This window comes from Strongylocentrotus purpuratus, unplaced genomic scaffold (genome assembly GCF_000002235.5).
Source record: "Strongylocentrotus purpuratus isolate Spur 01 unplaced genomic scaffold, Spur_5.0 spur5_contig_861, whole genome shotgun sequence".
Classification (NCBI taxonomy): domain Eukaryota; kingdom Metazoa; phylum Echinodermata; class Echinoidea; order Camarodonta; family Strongylocentrotidae; genus Strongylocentrotus; species Strongylocentrotus purpuratus.
The window spans coordinates 3,754,202-3,772,001 of record NW_022145570.1 but is presented as its reverse complement, the minus strand read 5'-3'; the positions used below and the strand labels follow the sequence as shown (position 1 = coordinate 3,772,001).

Genomic DNA, 17,800 nt, shown 5'->3' with positions numbered 1-17,800 from the left:
CAATGTGTAGTGTGTGACGGGCTTAACTGTAAAGTGGAGTGGATAAATATGAACTGTGTAGTTGCGTGTGGGTGCGCGTGTAAACGAGAGAGCAAAATGAGTTGTATAGACAGAGAGGGAAGCGGGAAAATAAGTGATACAGAATCGAAATAAAAGAGAATGGTAAGGGCTAGGAGGGAGCTGATTTATTTATTGCATTCACACTGTACTAGAGGGATACAGGCTAGGAAGAAAGGATGAAAAGAGAGAGTGCGTGTGTGTGTCAGTGTCCGCGCTCTCACCTCAGCATTCTTGTGGGGTTTTATGTGCGCTTCACATACCCCTTGTGAGGCATTTTTACTTTGTGGGGTATTTTTTCAGGACCCCACAGAGTAAAGTCTTTCAAATGACTGTATATTCGGTGTCCTATGCCCTGCGGGGCATTAGAAGTGGTACCCCATAAATGACTTTTTGTGAGCGTGTGCTAAAACTTGCACACTTTTTATGGTAACATCGTAAGCACACCGCGGGTTGTTATCGCCAGGTTGTACATACCCCACTAGTAGGGGACCACAAGGTATATCTGGAACGCACAGAAATACCCACAATCAGGTGCCCCACAAAGGCCCTGATGTGAGAATGCGTGTGTGCGTGTGTGCGTGTGTGTGAGTATGGGCGGGTGCGTGTGTTTGAGTGTGAGAGTGAGAGTGATGGGGAGATACAGAGACACACAACCAATGTAGGGCCTGTGTGTGCGTGTGCGTATTGTCTCCCTCCCTCCACTCTTTCTTTATCCAGCCCCCGTCACCCCTCCATTCTCTCTCTCTCTCTCTCGCTCTCTTTCTTTCTCCAGCCCGAGAGGGTGTCCTTGATAGCAAACTATTGCTCATTGATCGTATAAACTGGGATTGGTGTATTTTGGGTACGATACTTTGAAAGTTGCTTTGTTGGGCAAGACACGGCAACGTGTCTAACAGAGATGAAATGGGCCTTTCTACGAGTACAGAATGCTCTTTTAGTGCTTAAAAAGTCAAATGAAAAATACATGATTATCACTGAATTTGGCGTTCTTTTCAGTACTTTCACCACTTGGATACCTTAGAACATTTAATGTTGTTTAGTGCATTTTATGAACCTAGAACAGTTGAAATATCTTCTTTTGCACTAAGTTTAATGCCTCTTTTACATGAAATGATTATCAAAACTAATATCAAAACTGGTATCTAGTTCAACAACAATGCAAATAGATAAAATCTTTCATTTTAGGGATTTTATTCCAATGTTTCCTTTGTTTGTAAATTAAAGCAGAACAGTTATGAGGTTTAAAGATTTACACGCAGCTCTATCATGTCATGTAAAACACAGTCTACGATTAGTTTATTTGCATAAATCAGATGAATTGGCAAAATCAACTTTCTCCATCAGAAAAAGATGTGACACAAGACAATTTGCATAATATTATTTTCATTTCAACAAAGAGGCAAAATAATTCTCCTGTTTAGAGCAAGGAGGGTATCAACTCATATTCTTTTTACAATGGGTTAATGCCCTTCTATCTCCAAATAAGATGTCATCTTTCTGATTCTAAAGCACCTACAATTACTAGTACTGTAAATAACAACATTAAAACAAAAACATTTAAGGAAAGCTTCCTGTTACAAAAGAGAAAAAGGCATTCAGAATGCACTTTAAAGTATATAATGTAATACAATTAACAGATCATTCTGGGGGGTAAGGACAAGCTCAATGCGGCGTGATAATAAAATGATGAATTTGAAATAACATCATCTTGAACACTGATAATAAAAAATCATTTGCCTTTCTAGAGTAACTCTCAGTTTCATAAAAATTATAAAATTAACTGGATCAGCCAATCACAACAAAAAACAATGCTACACTAACATCATTTCAAAAGTACATTGGAAATAATAATGTATTTATACATATAAGGCATATTAAAACATTTCAATACAATTAGAAATAAAGTCACAAAGGACAATGCTCACAACCAAATAATATGATAAGAATTGTAAAATTGTAAATACATGTGCAGCCTAGTCATGAGAAGACATTAGCCACAGCAAGTCTGACGTAAAATCCATGTTTTCTTTTCCCGCTAGATCTCTGGGGATTGTTCTAACTAATATTGCAGATCATCATGTACCTGTACATTCCAATGATATCTTTCTCTGAGAGATTTGTTGAAAAGTGATTTCATACATCATAATCTGAACTCAAAATTGTAAAACCAGAACCTGTCGTGCGTATGTGTTTTCGCAAAATTCACTAGTGGTTCGGATTCCTAAGAGTTTCATGCCACAAAATGACTCAATCAAGACTCACCGATCACTGAATTTTGTGTAATTTGCATAACATTTCTTGACATTAAACTTGCTTCTCTTTCCAAATTGCAAAAGTTTTTGGTTTTTACGTTGTATTTTTTTTTATAACCATTTTTTCTGAATGGTGAAAGTTTAAACAAAATCGAATAAAAATAAGAATTGCTTATATTACTGAGATGAAGGATTGGACAACTTTGCCATGTGTTCCAACACACAGGTATGACTCAGCCGTGTATTTTCTTTTTAGAGGACCTATACAAATATGCCTTGCATACAAATAATTGAGTAGTGCTCGAAGGGAGAAGGCACTTTTGAGAAAAAAAGAAATTAATCATATGTTTGTACATGACATATGGGAGAGTTGCCAGTGACTACATTACAATCCACTGACCAAATTGCCAATTTGAGCTTTGCATAGCTTTAGTCGTCTCATATTTCAAACATTCATAACTTCCTTTTTATTGGTCCGATTTATCTCAAGCTTTCACCATTTCTGTATCTCTTAATTTTCTGCTTGTATACATATCAACTTATTATAAAGCTAAAAGGTTGGATTGCCCTTTAAAAGGTTATATTGCTCAACCTAGTCTCGTCGTCGTCCTACGAGTCATGACTGACCATTTGTGACCGTATTGTTCATGCCAGTAAACTCTTTTATTCCGTCAGCCCATCAAACTTTTGGCCTACCACGTTGTCGTCGACCCTCAACATGACCTTGGGTAATATACTTCTCCAGGTTGTCACCTTCTTTCTTAGAAACGTGTCCGAAATACTGCAACTTGTTCTTATCTATGTTCTGGCATATGATGACCTTTGCTCCAATTCGGTTCTTGACAAAATCATTTGATTTATGAGCCTTCCAGGATATCCTCAACATCTTCCTCCAACACAACAATTCGAAAGCGTGGATTTTCATTATGCTGCTCCAAGAGCCCACGTCTCTGACCTAGTCTACGGTACTTGTAAATCATACATGTATCCTATGGTTTTACATATAGCAATAGAAAAGGATAACAAAATGTATAGTATAGAGCTGCAAAATATACAAACTTTGTCGCATAATATACAACCCATTTTATCTTCTGTATAATGATATATAGAAGTGAACATAATTTATTGGGGAAAGAAGATCATCTGCACGCTCTGGTGGCTTTTATAAAAGCGACAGGTAGATATCACTCATTGTAGCTGTTGAGTTATAATAGCTTTTCCAAAGTGATGTAAAGAGCCAACTGTATTTATTTATTCTTTTATTATATATATATAGGCCTATACGCTAATTTTTATTTAGTATTTATATCATTTCATGTTCGCCTTCTATGTCTCTTGAGGAGGAAGGAAGGGAAAAGTATAGTTTAGCACTGCACAGTTAACTTTTATTAATACTCACACCCTGTTCACGGTCGATACCTGAACTATTGCCCGCACCATCGATTTAACGGTTACAACCAACGAAAAGAAGCTGTGAAACTCAGTGGCGACCATTCGAGGAGCAATATTGATGAAAAACGTAACACTGAAATGACTGAATCAATATTTGAGCCAAAGAAAAAAAACAGCGCCATCTAATCATCATAGATGAATAATTCGAAGAATAGTATAGCTTGTAGGCGGAAATAATTTTTGTTCAGATCGAACAGCCTTAAAACCCAACAACAACAACAACAACAGCGGGGGGGTGTAAGAGGACACGTTTTTTGCTTTTGTTTTGGTCTCGAAATTTGAAAATTTGACATTTGGCTCCGTTGGGGGGTCAGCCATGGGAATAATTTTTTTTTTTTTTTTTTTTTTTAAATAATTAACAACAAAAAACAAAAACAACAAAAAAATCAAAGGGGGGTTAGGAGGGATGGGGGGGGGGAGGTTAACACAAAAATACCAAAAGGTTAACCCCCCCCCCCCCCATGTGTACGCGCCTGTACGTCACTAATGACGCCTCTTGTGCAACAAGCATATAAAACTGAATACTGGGACTCATTCATATCAGAAATGCCCAACTCAAATGTTTCAGCATCCAACATGTATTCACCCCCTCTTTTTTCATATCATGATAATTATGAACTAGTCATCAAACCTAGTTCTTAAATCCTGATTAATATCAGACGTGACATTACGTGAAGTCAAACCCGCCATACAAAGTAAACGCAATGTGACAACTAACGGTGACGCAACACTAGTTCTTTAGGTAGAAGTGACATTTAGAGATGCCCAAAGTACGACAGGAGTGAGAGGCGAATCTCTCTGGGAGTTGTCTCCCTGGATTGCTCCTGTATCACAGTTATGTGCTTGCGACATCCTTACAGAAACAGATAGTCATAAAACCTACCCTTAAAAAAAAAGTTTCTTTCATTACTATAATATACATTGTATTGGCTATAAACAACAATATACTTGTATATGTATTAAGCGTATGTTACCTTGCTTTAATGTTAAAAGTGATGTTTCAATTACATTATTGCAAAATTATGTCATGAAGTATGTTAAAAATAAACTTGATAGACGTATGTGCCACTTTGACCGACATGGCGCATTACAAATGGTCACTTTTTATTATAAGTTTTCTTCTTATTATTATTCTTTATTATATCCCCAATACTAAGAATCTTGCAATTGATTGGTCTAAACGAGGTCACATGATCAATGATAGATTGACCATCACTTGAGCTGTGAGTAAGGGGTGTGATAGTACTTCTGTACAGTAAGCAAATATTAACCGACTACGAAGGTAATGGTATAGAGATATCGACTGCTTCGAGAGAGGACTGGCTGTTTTTATACGCTCAAGGGAAAGTTGATTCCGCTGCCATCACAGTCGTAGCAGTCGATATCTCTATACCATTACCTTCGTAGTCGGTTAATATTTGCTTACTGTACAGGTTACCCCCCCCCCCCCTTCAGTTTTTTGTATATGTGTATTTTAGAGCAACCCCCCCCCCTTGTGTTTTTTTTTAAATTTTGTTATGCCTAAAATAATGACCTTATCCCCCCCCCCCCCCCCCCCCCCCAACGGAGCAAAATGTCAAATTTTAAAATTTCGAGACCAAAAAAAAAAAGTGTCCTCTTAATGAATAGATTCATGATATCATTGAGGTGTGAAGTATGTTTTTTAATATGATTGTATTATTATATCCTCTATACCAATATCGCCTTCATTTTAACCAAGATAAATTTATTTAATCAAAATTACGTTTTATATCGAGGTAACAAATTGGTAACAAATTAATTTGTTTCCTGTATTTGCTTTTTTTTTGCTATTTTTGCTTGTTCACGTTGTATATCATCTCATGTCAAGGCCTTCTTGCCCATCTATCAATATTGTTACGTCCTTCACCGTTACAACCACTTCATTCAAATGTTAGTTTTGTTTACGGGAACCTATATAATCTACAAGTTGAGCTTTTCAATAGGTTCCTCACATTTCACCCTGTATAACCTTCTTTTCATTACAATTAATTTCGACGTCTTTTCAAAGAAGTAATTATATAATGTGACACTTTTAGTATATTTCATAGTATGTTCTAATATTGTCAATTATGTGAATTCTTGTTTGTGAAATGTGAAACAAATAAACTTGAAACTTGGAAGCATTATGATATATCCAAATAAAATGACAGAGAGATGAGGTTACTGAAAGCGATTTTGCAAGAAATTGAGAGTTTTTGTTTGGCTCTATAGGAAGAGGAGAAAATTTAGTGAGCAGAAGAGAGGGGAAAGATTGGTGCTTAATAAAGTAGAAAGAGATAGGGAGTCAGAAAGGAAGCGAAATATGACCTGAAAAGATCTTAGATCTTAGATTTAAGATTTGTATTTAGAATCCAACCTTAGGTTTTGGTTGCAATAAAGAATTAATGATAACAGATGAAGAGAGTTGGAAAGAGAAAGATAAATGAAGAGAAATTTCGTCATTTATGTAAATGAGTAATAGTGCAGGTTAAATCGACAATAAAAGGAAACTTGTACAAGCATGAGAAAATAACATTTTCTTAAATATCGGAACATACAGCTGCTCCAAAATTCACAAGGAACATCCGGACAATGAAATACTCATTTCCTTGGATTAAAGATTGATCTCCTGATGACAGAATAATGTTAAAGGTATTTTCGTGTCCAACTATTGTACATTTAGCCCCAATTTTATCGTCCGCTGGAACTGTACATGAACTGCATCGGCATTGTAAGATAATGTAATACATATACATGTAACATCAAAAATCACGCTCATGGAGTATAAACAACAACAACAACAACGGGATACTTACTAGTGAATAAACATGTAAAGCTTAAAAACGATCACAAAGACTTTCAACAATTAAACTCTGGCAATTTCAATAGCCTGTGCCAAATATTGGAATGTTTAAACATTACAATGACATTATTACATAATCATAAACTGGTTTCTATAAACGATACGATAGGGCAGTGGAATTGCCCATATTAAGCCTTAAAGCTGATTTCTTGAAAGTGTTTGCGATCATGTCTCTCAGACCTTTTCCCCTACAGCATGCCATTTCCAACTTGCTATAAGATTAAAAAAAGTATGCATGTCTATTAATGTTCGAGTTAACGTGAAATGAGTAGTGTTTGTTTTCATGTCAATGTTAGTATAGAGGGGACACTAATATCAAGGGGGTGCATCGGTCTCACTCACACAACCGCTAAGGGGAGGTTGTAAAAGGGGTTCTATCATCTTCTTTTATCGTCCTCCGACCCACACACCCACACATAGCCTTTCATTTTCTCTCCTTTCTCTCCTTTTAATTTGATTCGATTTTTTCGGAGGGGGTAGGGTTGTCGATGTGCCCGGGCCTTTGATTATTGTGAAGTGCTGCCATTGTCCACAATCATTAAAAGTGACCATCTTTAGCGGATATTTTTATAATTTTAATTATGACTTGTACCTTCATTGTAAGGGTTTTTACGTCTGGATTATGCCTTTAAACTACCATATTCATTTCCGGTAATTGTTTTCCACCGCTTATAAACCACACGTCATAATAACCAGACTTTTAAATTCTAGTGTTCTGGGAAGTATTTTGAGGGAGGAGTTTTATCAAGGAAACTTCATAAATATGTAAGCAGGCGATATGTCTATATAAAACTTCAGCCTCTCTGGGCTTAAATCAATTGTTGTCACAACACTCCAAATGATGATGAATCGTTCTTGGTACCTCGTCTGTCTTGTATTTGTAAGTCTGGTGATCGTGGTGCATCATGCTTCTTCTCAAGGTAAGTCTTTCATAACTATATTATACAGCTAGTATACTTGTCATTGTTATTATATCACAGTGCTATTTAATTCATCGTTTATCAATATCTACTTGTTATCCTCAATATCTAACCTCGTGGACTCTGCTCTACCACTTAGTCATACACGTCGTGGAGGTGTGGTGACTAAGTGGTAGAGCAGTGGTCTCGTAACCGGGAAGTCCAAGGTTCGAAGCCAAGTCACTGAGCAAGTGCCCTTCGGTAAAGCATGGAATGCCCATTAGCAAGTCCCGTAGAGAGGTTTTAATGGGATTTAACGGTGTCGGTCCCGATTACTTACAAGCAAAACAAATGCTTTCTTTGCAGTCAGGTAAACACACACCATAACAACAACAACAACAACAACAACAACAAAATCGTTTTTTTTTTTTTTTTTTTTTTCATTATCACAACTTCTGGTTGTTGAATCAATGGGATATTAACAAGCAATAAGAAAACCGTTTACAGCCATCATAATAGTGAGATTTTAGTCAAAAGAGCGTACAGTTTTACATTGCTGTAGTAGCTATGTAACGCTAAAACCCTAGAAATAGTTGGACAAACATTTCCTCGACTACATGACCGATCAATCGGGTAAATCAAAGCTTTTGCGTTATTCACTCCGTTTGAACGAAAATGAATACTCAACTCTCAAGCAATTTTCTTTTTCTTTTCAAAATGCCAACAACTTCCCCAAATCAATGGCCGAAATGCAGTTTAATCGATTTATCATGATGAAGGGGGGGGGGGGTGTAGTGACACAAAGATAACCCTTTTGAGTATAATGTAGGCGGTTCACTTATTTATCCATTACTTGGTTTCACCAATCTTAATAGGTAATCCAACCTTTGTAATAACTTCAATTGGTTCTCGGATAATTACCCCCTGACAATTACCCCTAGGATAATTAAGGGTAGACTTCCCCTTTAATGAAAAGGGTGTGGGTAATTTTCGGGGTGGGGGTAATTGTCAACATAATACGATTATTCAATTGATTTGAATTGAACACTTTTACCGAATTATTCTGTTCGAAAGGGCGAAGAAAAAGAAAAGGTAACAATACTTTGCTCTATTATTGATTCCTTCATTTTTTATTTCGGAAATTAGAAACTTCGTATTGCTAAAGAGCATCTGTGTACACAACTTTCTTCTTGTTTTTCTTGATATTTTCTTACATTTCAATGAATGAACATTTTTGTGGTAGAGTACTCCAATCATTGAAAAATTTGATCAATTTATATAGATTAGACCATTAAAACTTGGTCAGCTTAAAAAATAACCCTCCCCACGATTACCATATAAGACTATTCCCGTGATTTTGATACATTTCGATGGATCTATTTCAATTCATATTTTATTTTAGAGTCCATCAGCATCTCATCCGGCATACAACTTTTACCTTGTATTTATCATGGAGTGCCGTTTGTTCACTCCGAAGTGTGGCGCGTTGACGAATGCACAACCTGTACGTGTGATAACAGCACTACAACATGCGTGGTTGAATCTTGTCAACCGGCACACTGCACTGAACACGTTAAACCGCCAGGAGAATGCTGCTCTGTCTGTCCATACGGTAAGTCTTCTGACAGTCCCCCCCCCCCCCACTCCCACCCGCCCTCTCATATGATCACACCTATGTGGGACTGTGTCGTGAATTTACTACTGCAATACATATAACAAACCCCCAAATAGATTGAAGCAGGATTTGATTGACTTAAATTTGCTAGATTGCCTGATCCCGGGACTTTTTAACTATTATTGTGTTACAAATTTGGGTTTTCAAGTTGATCCGGGTGGGGGGGGGGACACGAAATTATGCATATTTCCCTTTGTGCTCTTACCTAGCCCCTTTTCCCCCTAAATTTCTGTCTTTTTAATTATTTTATTTTCTACTAACTTCTTTTATTTTTTTTGGCCTCTCTTTTTCAAGTTTACATCATCTTTTTCCCCGAAGTGTTGCGTATAATTATGTTGTGTGTTTTTACAAATGTCTAACTTTCCCGTTGCACTTAAGTCGTCATTTCACGGCACTGTTTTGTAAAGGTAACAATTTAAAAAGCAGTCAGAAGAAACTACAAAAATATTATGATTTACTGCGTAAATGGTTTGAAATAATTAATATGGAAATAAATGCAAAGAAAACTAAACTGATGGTCTTTGGAACGAAACATAAATCTAAGAACCAAATTCTGAAAATCTGTCATGAACGAGACTATCTTGAGAATGTTACCGAGATCAAATATTTAGGCGTAACCCTTGACCAAAGTCTAAGTTGGACGCCACACATATTGAATGAGACTAATAAGATTAATCGGGCTATTTCATGCACTAGAAGGATTAAGAGTTATTCGAACTAAAGCCTACTGAAACATCTTTATTACTCCCTCATTCTTCCACATATAGATTACTGTTCAGTTGTTTGGGGCAAGTGCAAAAAGAAAGATTTACTCAAATTACAGAGGACGCAGAACAGATATGCAAGATTAGTCCTTAATGCAGACTGTCTAACCCCAAAAGACATCCTTTTAAGCGCTCTTCAATGGCAAAGTGTTGAAAAAAGAATCAACTGCCACTACTGCATTTTCGTCTACAAAATACTTAATAATCTAGCCCCTTATTATTTCGAACCTTTTGCTTGCAAACGTCCAGTTTACTATGTTACTCGTCATTCTACCTTAAATCCCTTATTTATCCCGAAACCCAAGACTAATCTTTTTCTTTCATCGCTCCAAGCATCTATAACAATCTACCGACTCATATTCGCACGGCAACTTCACTCCAAATGTTAAAAAAAAAAAAAAAAAAATCACTCCCTCCACTTTAATGCATGCACTGGTACCTAATGTTATATCATGACTTGTTACAGTTAGTTTTGTTTGTTTGTAGTTGTGTAGTCTGTAGTAGTTTTATTTCTTACCTTTTACCCTTTTGATTTTATGTCTGTTATTTATGGCATGTGTATTTGTATTTGTATTTTGTATTGTATCAATAATATCTTAAATGTTTAATATTTCAGGCCTTATGTTAATTTTGATCTAGTTGTTAAGTTGTTTTAGTTCTCTTATGGTATGTTGTTTATATAATGTCTTTGTTTTCTACAATGTATTCCATTTTTGGTAAATCTTTGTATGTACAGGGCTCTTTTGTAAAGCAGGCCTCTGGCACTGAAAAGAATGACCTGTTTTTAAATAAAACTGAATAAATAAATAAATTTCCACTGCGTTGATATTAGGGTTTCAGTTGCAGTTTCAGTTTCAGTTTTAGTTTATTTTCATATTTCACATGCTGTATGATACATTAATACATTTGGCATGTTACTTTTTTATTTTATTTTTATTCATACAAACGAAGAGAATAATACATAGGAATAAGTTAAATAAAGGAAAAAGTATGATGGAGCCTAAAGAGAAAGCAATGCTTGTAGTTCATATGCTCCGGAAGTTATAACATTGAGATAGTCTTGTGACTCATTAATATCAGACATGCCAAACTCAAATGTTTCAGCATCCAACGTTAATTCACCCCCCCCCCCCTCTTTTCGTATCATGATAATTATAAACTAGCCATCAAATCTATTTCTTAAATCCTGATTCATACCAGACGTGACAGTACGTAAAGTAGAGCCCACCATACAAACTAAACGCAATGTGACAACTAACGGTGACGCAACAATAGTTCTTGCGGCAGACGTCACATTCAAAGATGCCAAAGACACGTCAGGAGTGAGAGGCGAATCTCTCTGGGAGTTGTCTGCCTGGATTGCTCCTGTAAACACTACTCACAGGTATGTGAATATGATCTCCTTATAAAAAACATAGATGAAGAGTCATAACCTGCGTTAAAAAAAATACTACTTTTTACTCTTATTCTTGAATTTGATGTTTATTATTTATATATGTTATCCATTCTATATTGAAAACATGGTATCTTTACTCTTCGGACTACAATAATATTATGTATCATACTTTGTTCTATTTTTTTATTTTATAAATACAACCCGAATTGAATTGAGTTTAGAACAGAAACTCGGGGATGAAGGTCGTTAATGTCGCATTATCATTACTGCATTTGCCAGAGAAGTGTATTTTTTCATTCATTTTATTTATTGAATTTATCAATCACTTTCATTATTGATTAAATAAATCATTAGATAATTCATCTATTTATTCATCTATTCATCTATTTATCTATCTATTCATTTACTTATTAGTTATTATTCGTTTATTTATTTGTTTATTTGTTAATTGTCGGATGGTTTGGCGTTACCTGAGCCTGAGATGGGAAATTCAAAGTTAATCACTGTGTTCCTCGCTCAAATCAAGCCAGTGGATGGGTGCATGCAACCAGGTCATATACCAGTAATACAAGTCAGTATGTGAAGTGTTCATTTTGCATTCACTTTGGTCACTATCGGTCACAGGATAGGTTTCACCGAGCAAGTTCTCAATGTTGATCAAGCATCGCAGTGGTACGTCAAAGGAAATCGAATCATCTTCCTGGACGTCGTGTATACCTTCGTTGCTCCGTCTTTAAACTGCGACGAGGCTAATGTCTGTGTTGAGCTTAAACGTGGACGAAATGCAGTAACAACCGATGGTCGTCCTTTCAATTTTGGCAGTGACCCAGACAGCTCTACATCGTTGATTGGCTGCACTTCACTATGTGCTGGTAGGGAAGTAGGCCAAGCTATGGAGGCCCGGGGTGAAGGGGCGATTGGTAGGGAAGGGGCACAAGGCTTACCGGGTGGGTTAAAAGTTGGAGATAACAATACCATCAGTGTTAACATTGTTTACAATGACATGAGCGGTTCTGCAATATTATTTGGGGAAGGGTGCTGAACGTGGTGGAGGCTTGGGATACTTGCATTTGTTTCTACACTTTTGGGGGAGGGGGCAGGAATTTCCCGAGCCCCCTCCCCTGGGATGAAAAACATGTAAGAACACGTTAATTTTACCTTTATTTGGAGAAGGGTCCCCTTCCATGGTGCTCAAGATGGGGGGGGGGGGGGTGCGATTTTTAATTTTTCGAGGGCACAACAAAATGGTGCTTACTACCCCCCCCCCCCCCCCCCCAATTGCTTGTACTTTTACCAAGACTAGGCCAAATTTCTTATCATGTTGATGAATCCAGAATCTTGTAGTACAAACCAATACTTATATAGACGATTAACCTTATCTGATAGATTCCACAACGTTTCTTACACAATGCAATTGCATGACCAGAACATAACTTTATCTTCAAATAGCTTCTAAAGTGATACATATCATTTATTTTGTCATACATTGCATCATTACACTCACATAGCACAATATATGTGAACAAATAGGCTTGGCCAGCTATAATTAGCAGCCATCTTGGTAAAAAAATTGCAAAAGAAATTGCAAAAAGTAAATTGTAATGCCCTGCCTCCTCATTTTGATTAAAGTCCGGACGAGAAACACATTATTTTTGTTATTTGGCCTTGTATAAATCTTATATACTATCCATATTTGTTTTTTTTACCATTATCATTTATAAAATATATCGATTTGTTTCACCTTCAGAAGATTAGATTTGAAAAAAAATGAAATGAAATGAAATTTGATAGAAAGGCTCTCCTGAAATATGCATCGGAATCGGTCTAGACTTAACTTCTGGTCTGGACCCCCCCCCCCTCCACACTCTCTCTCTCTCTCTCTCTCTCTCTCTCTCTCCAAACAAAAATATAGTTAGTTGACTCAGTAGGAAATAGCTAACGATGTTATTTCTCTAAATGGCTAGGCCGTGACATATTTCCATGTGTGGATACGGAAGGAATACATTTGCATGAAGATGTCTGGCAACGAGATCCATGTACACACTGTACTTGTAACAACGGAACAGCAGCGTGTTCTACAAAGGAATGCCCCGATCCTGGTTGCAACAGGCCTGTGAGACTTAAAGGCGAATGCTGTCTATCCTGCCCATATCGTAAGTTATATATCCTAAAGTTTGTTGATGCATAGTCCTTGTTTTCACGAAGTGACGGTAGTGAGGAAAATCGTAACGCAAAGTGAATGCAATTTTTTTTCACTACCGTCACTTCGTGAAAACAGCGACGTATATGCCTAGATTACATTTGACCTGCGATTAGTCTACGGAGCCCGTATCCTACCCGTATCTCCTTTTCCGTGCGGCCTCCGTGCGGAGGCAGAAGGCGGCCGTGAGAAATTCGTACGGATTCACGGGCTCCGCGGCCTTTACGATTTTATTTCGCGGGAAGTTATACAAATTTGGAATATCGTAAGCCCGTATAGCCCGTAGACATGTCGTAGGTGGCATTGCACGATCCCCGCATGGGCATCGCACAGAGGCCTTGCGCTGATCATGCAGCAAACGCACGATTTGTCAGTGAACATGGGGGCAAACAACGGCACGGCGGCTGCATGGTCACCGCGCCTTCTCCGCGCAATCTCTGCACGGAAGCTGCACGGGCTCCATACGATTTCCGTGCGGAGGCTGCGGAGACTGCACGGTTACTGCACTGAAATTTCACGATTTCCGTACAGTCTCCGAGCAGCCTCTGTACGGATTTGCCCCGGCCTTCCCCCAAGGGCCCATACAAAATATGGCACGATGCTCGTAGATAAACACAAACATCGTAGCCCGTAGCCTCCTACGATGCCCCCAAAATCGCACGAAAAATGGTAGACCAATTTCTCGTGCGGCGCCCCGGGCAAAGGTAATCTAGGCAAAGTTACACATATTTTGAGGGATTGAAATGTTACGCCTCCTGACTCTCAATTATATAGAGGTGTATTTTAATGTTGGCAAGTGGGGGGGGGGTAAGTTTATCGCCTGTTTATTAAGTTTATTACACGAAAGTATCAAGAGTGATTCCATAAGATTTTTTTTTTCGATTTTTTTTTTTTTTTGGGGGGGGATATTTTTTTTTGTTGTGGGGTGGGGGGCTTTGGGAATTTGGAGGTTCTTACATTTCCTTTCTACATGTACCATGCTTATATTTATGTATAATTAACATACATTTACGATGTTTAACTTATTAGGCCTATTATTTTTCCAAATCCAAATGGTTAATTATGGAAAATAGCACGCAGTGCACTTTATACTGGCCTATTCGGTCTGATAGCTAAATATCGCATAACCTCCTTAAACCGCAATTATCCCTTCTCTCTTTTCTCTCTCTCTCTCTCTCTCTTTCTCTCTCTCTCTATCTTCCTCTCTTTCTCTCTTTCTCTCTCTCTCTCTTTCTCTCTCTTTCTCTCTCCTCTTTCTCTCTCTCTCTCTCTTCTCTCTCTCTCTCTCTATCTTCCTCTCTTTTCTCTCTCTCTCTCTCTCTCTTCTGTCTCTCTCTCTCACCTCCATCCCTTTTATCCAAGATGTAAGGGTGAGGAGAGTGTCACCGTTTGTCATGGCACAGGACCAGATTGGAGACCAAGTCCACCTTCGAGTCTTGATCACCTTCCATGAAAGCCAGCACACTACAAATGTTACAGGGATAAACCTGTGGAAACTCAGTGCTTGGGTAGCCCTTGATCAGACTAAGACTGGCAAAAGGTAAGATATGCCGACAACATAATATTTGCCTAAAATGCCTGAATGCCTAAAATATTGAAACTTACCCGGCTGCGACCAAGAATGACGTAAAAGTTTTTTTTTATAAAATATAGAACCTCAACAAAATCGAAAAGTTCTCAAGAACTTAGTTGAAATGCGAAAAGCGAATACAAGACATTATCTAGTAATACGTCACCAGACTGTTCACGTTTTAAGTCACGCCGCGGCACAAATGTTAGTTGGTAAGACATTTTCAATCTACATTTGCCTCTCTCCACCCAGGTTTAGTAAAATATCTATATTCCGCTCCTCAGATATGACTATAGAGAACAGATTCTTGATGCTACGCAGAGGTCACAGCAGTACGTGAAAGGCGAGACACCGGCGTTCGCTGTTGATTTAGGCATTGCGGACACTGCTGTTGTTTGTGGCACTGCCTTCTATATCTGTGTTAGATTCGACATCGACAGCAACTACCAAACGGAGCATGATCGTGGCTTTGAGTTCTCAGGTCTTCCTGATAACTCATCACTCATCGGTTGCACGTCACGGTCTACCACGATCCCTGAAGAGCGGTGCAGTACCGTAGACCAACCTGATGGTACGTAAAATCAGCACAGGCAGGTGGGGCGCAATTAATAATAATAATAATAATAATCTAAATATTTAAGTCCACTCCAAATTGTATTAAACCGAAAATGGAAATTCTTTTTGCCCAATTGATCGTGAGCCCGGCAGCCACTGAGCAGCGCCAGATGGGGGGGGGGTCCTCGGAAATTTGCACCATTCCCCCCCCCCCCTTGAACGCCAGGGGGGCCAATTCCCCCAAAAGCCAAAAATCACGTGTTTTTACATGATTTTTTTCCCATGGGGAGGGGGGACCAGGCCCCCTGGGGCCCCTGGATCCGCCACTGCATACACACACACATACACACATGCACACACACCACAAACTCACACAGCACACTCACAAACTCACACAAAAAGAACGATTAAACACTTTTTCATTTTAAGTTTTACCTTAAGATTATTATTTTTTTCTTTTTTAAGCCGCCATCCTAGTCACGTTCGCTTATGATTGCGGTCTCCTGCACTTTTTCAATTGATAGTTTGGATTAGACTTTATTTATAATAGTATGTTACATAAATATGAAGTTTCGTTATAATTTTTAAAACAATAATAACATTTTGAAATGAAGTTATCATTGTTTGTATATTTTGTATTATACCCTATATGTTTACAGGTTCTTTGTTATTCTGTTATTATATTTGGAAAAATGCAGAAATAAAATAAATAAAATAAAATAAAAATTAGTTAAATACTTTATTATGCAGCTATTTATTCAAACTTGTGCTATTTCTTTTAACAATAAATGTTAATTCTTTACTTTCTTTCTAAAGAATCTCCTGTCAAGTCTGATGTGTGGATACCGCTGGTAATATCGACGATCGTTCACGTTGTAGTCGTAATCATCGTCCTGGCCATTGTGTACTTGCGTCGTCGGAAGATTCGAAGAAATTCGAAAACCCGACAGATTGTGATGCCCACCAGATGATTTTGACAGAATAATTGTATAATTAATTCTTAAACAGGGAACTTCATGTTTTCTGTGTTATGTATTTCTTTGAGGAAAAGAGATGTATTTAATACCAACCATATCTCCGCAAAACAGACCAGTTCGTAATGGTAATAATGACCCCCAAATATCCACAGATCTTATACCAATGGAGTAGTCCCGCTTTGTGCATTTTGGAAAAATCATCGCCAAATTAATAGATGTAATTCATCTATACCGTTTGTCTGCTGTCGTGTGAAAAATAATTCCAACAGTGTTCCATATGTTGCCATAGGTGCATGAATGAATGTTTAATACATAACTCTCACCGTTGGGTTTTAAAATTTTTGGTACAAATTACATTTATCTGCCAATGCGCAGATTATATGTATATACTGGCTTATTGCTCTAGAAATGACAATCTGTCAAAGTCGTGATATCTTAAATGAGAGTAAAATCTGTCAACAAATAGTTTATTTAAACTTACATTCGGTGATTCAAATCGATCAGGAAGGCCAGTGGTGGATTCAGGGGGCACCGGAGAAACGCGTGCCCCTCCTCCTACCCAAGTGAAGAGAGAAAACACAATTGAAGAGTCATGGGCCGATAACTATTTTTGGGGTTTGTGGTTGTAAAAGGCTTTACGGACTTTACGGAAATAGCCACCGCCTCCCCTCAGCAATAATCGGGCAAAAATCTTAACTTTCGGCCGAAAGGTAAATGAAAGTTAAAGAAAGAAGAAATTAAGCAGCGCTGACATTATAACCTCTGACATTTTTAACTCTGACATTTTACCGCTGACATTTTTTCTTCTGACAAAAAAAAAATGTGGCTCTTACACCCCCCCCCCCCCCCCCCCCCTTATTCAGCGGCCATAATAATTTGTTTTGCTTTGGTTAAATGGAAATCCGATGAGTGTCGTGTAGGATAAGAATGTATATCGATGCCGCTTTTAGTAGCATAGTGTACATACATGTATATTGTAGTGTTCAGGCGCGTACGCATGGGGGGGGTTGGGGTTAAACCCGACCCCCTTAAGTTTTTGTTACTTGTATGTTTTTCGAGAAACCCTTCCCCCTCCCCCTCCCCCTTCTGAGTGCTGATTTTTTTTATTTTTTTTTATTAAAAAATAAAATAAAATCC

The 17,800-nt window shown here is 37.9% G+C and overlaps 1 protein-coding gene across 1 annotated transcript; it reads left to right on the top strand.

Annotated features, from left to right (window-relative positions):
• Positions 1-7,353: 7,353 nt before the first annotated feature.
• Positions 7,354-16,657, top strand: LOC115929952 (cysteine-rich motor neuron 1 protein-like). Its single transcript, XM_031000137.1, has 8 exons — positions 7,354-7,547; positions 8,929-9,138; positions 11,166-11,349; positions 11,986-12,233; positions 13,326-13,514; positions 14,924-15,101; positions 15,416-15,702; positions 16,503-16,657. Exons 1-8 carry the CDS (start codon positions 7,466-7,468, stop codon positions 16,655-16,657), a joined length of 1,533 nt encoding a protein of 510 aa, XP_030855997.1. The 5' UTR covers positions 7,354-7,465.
• The last annotated feature ends 1,143 nt before the right edge of the window (positions 16,658-17,800 follow it).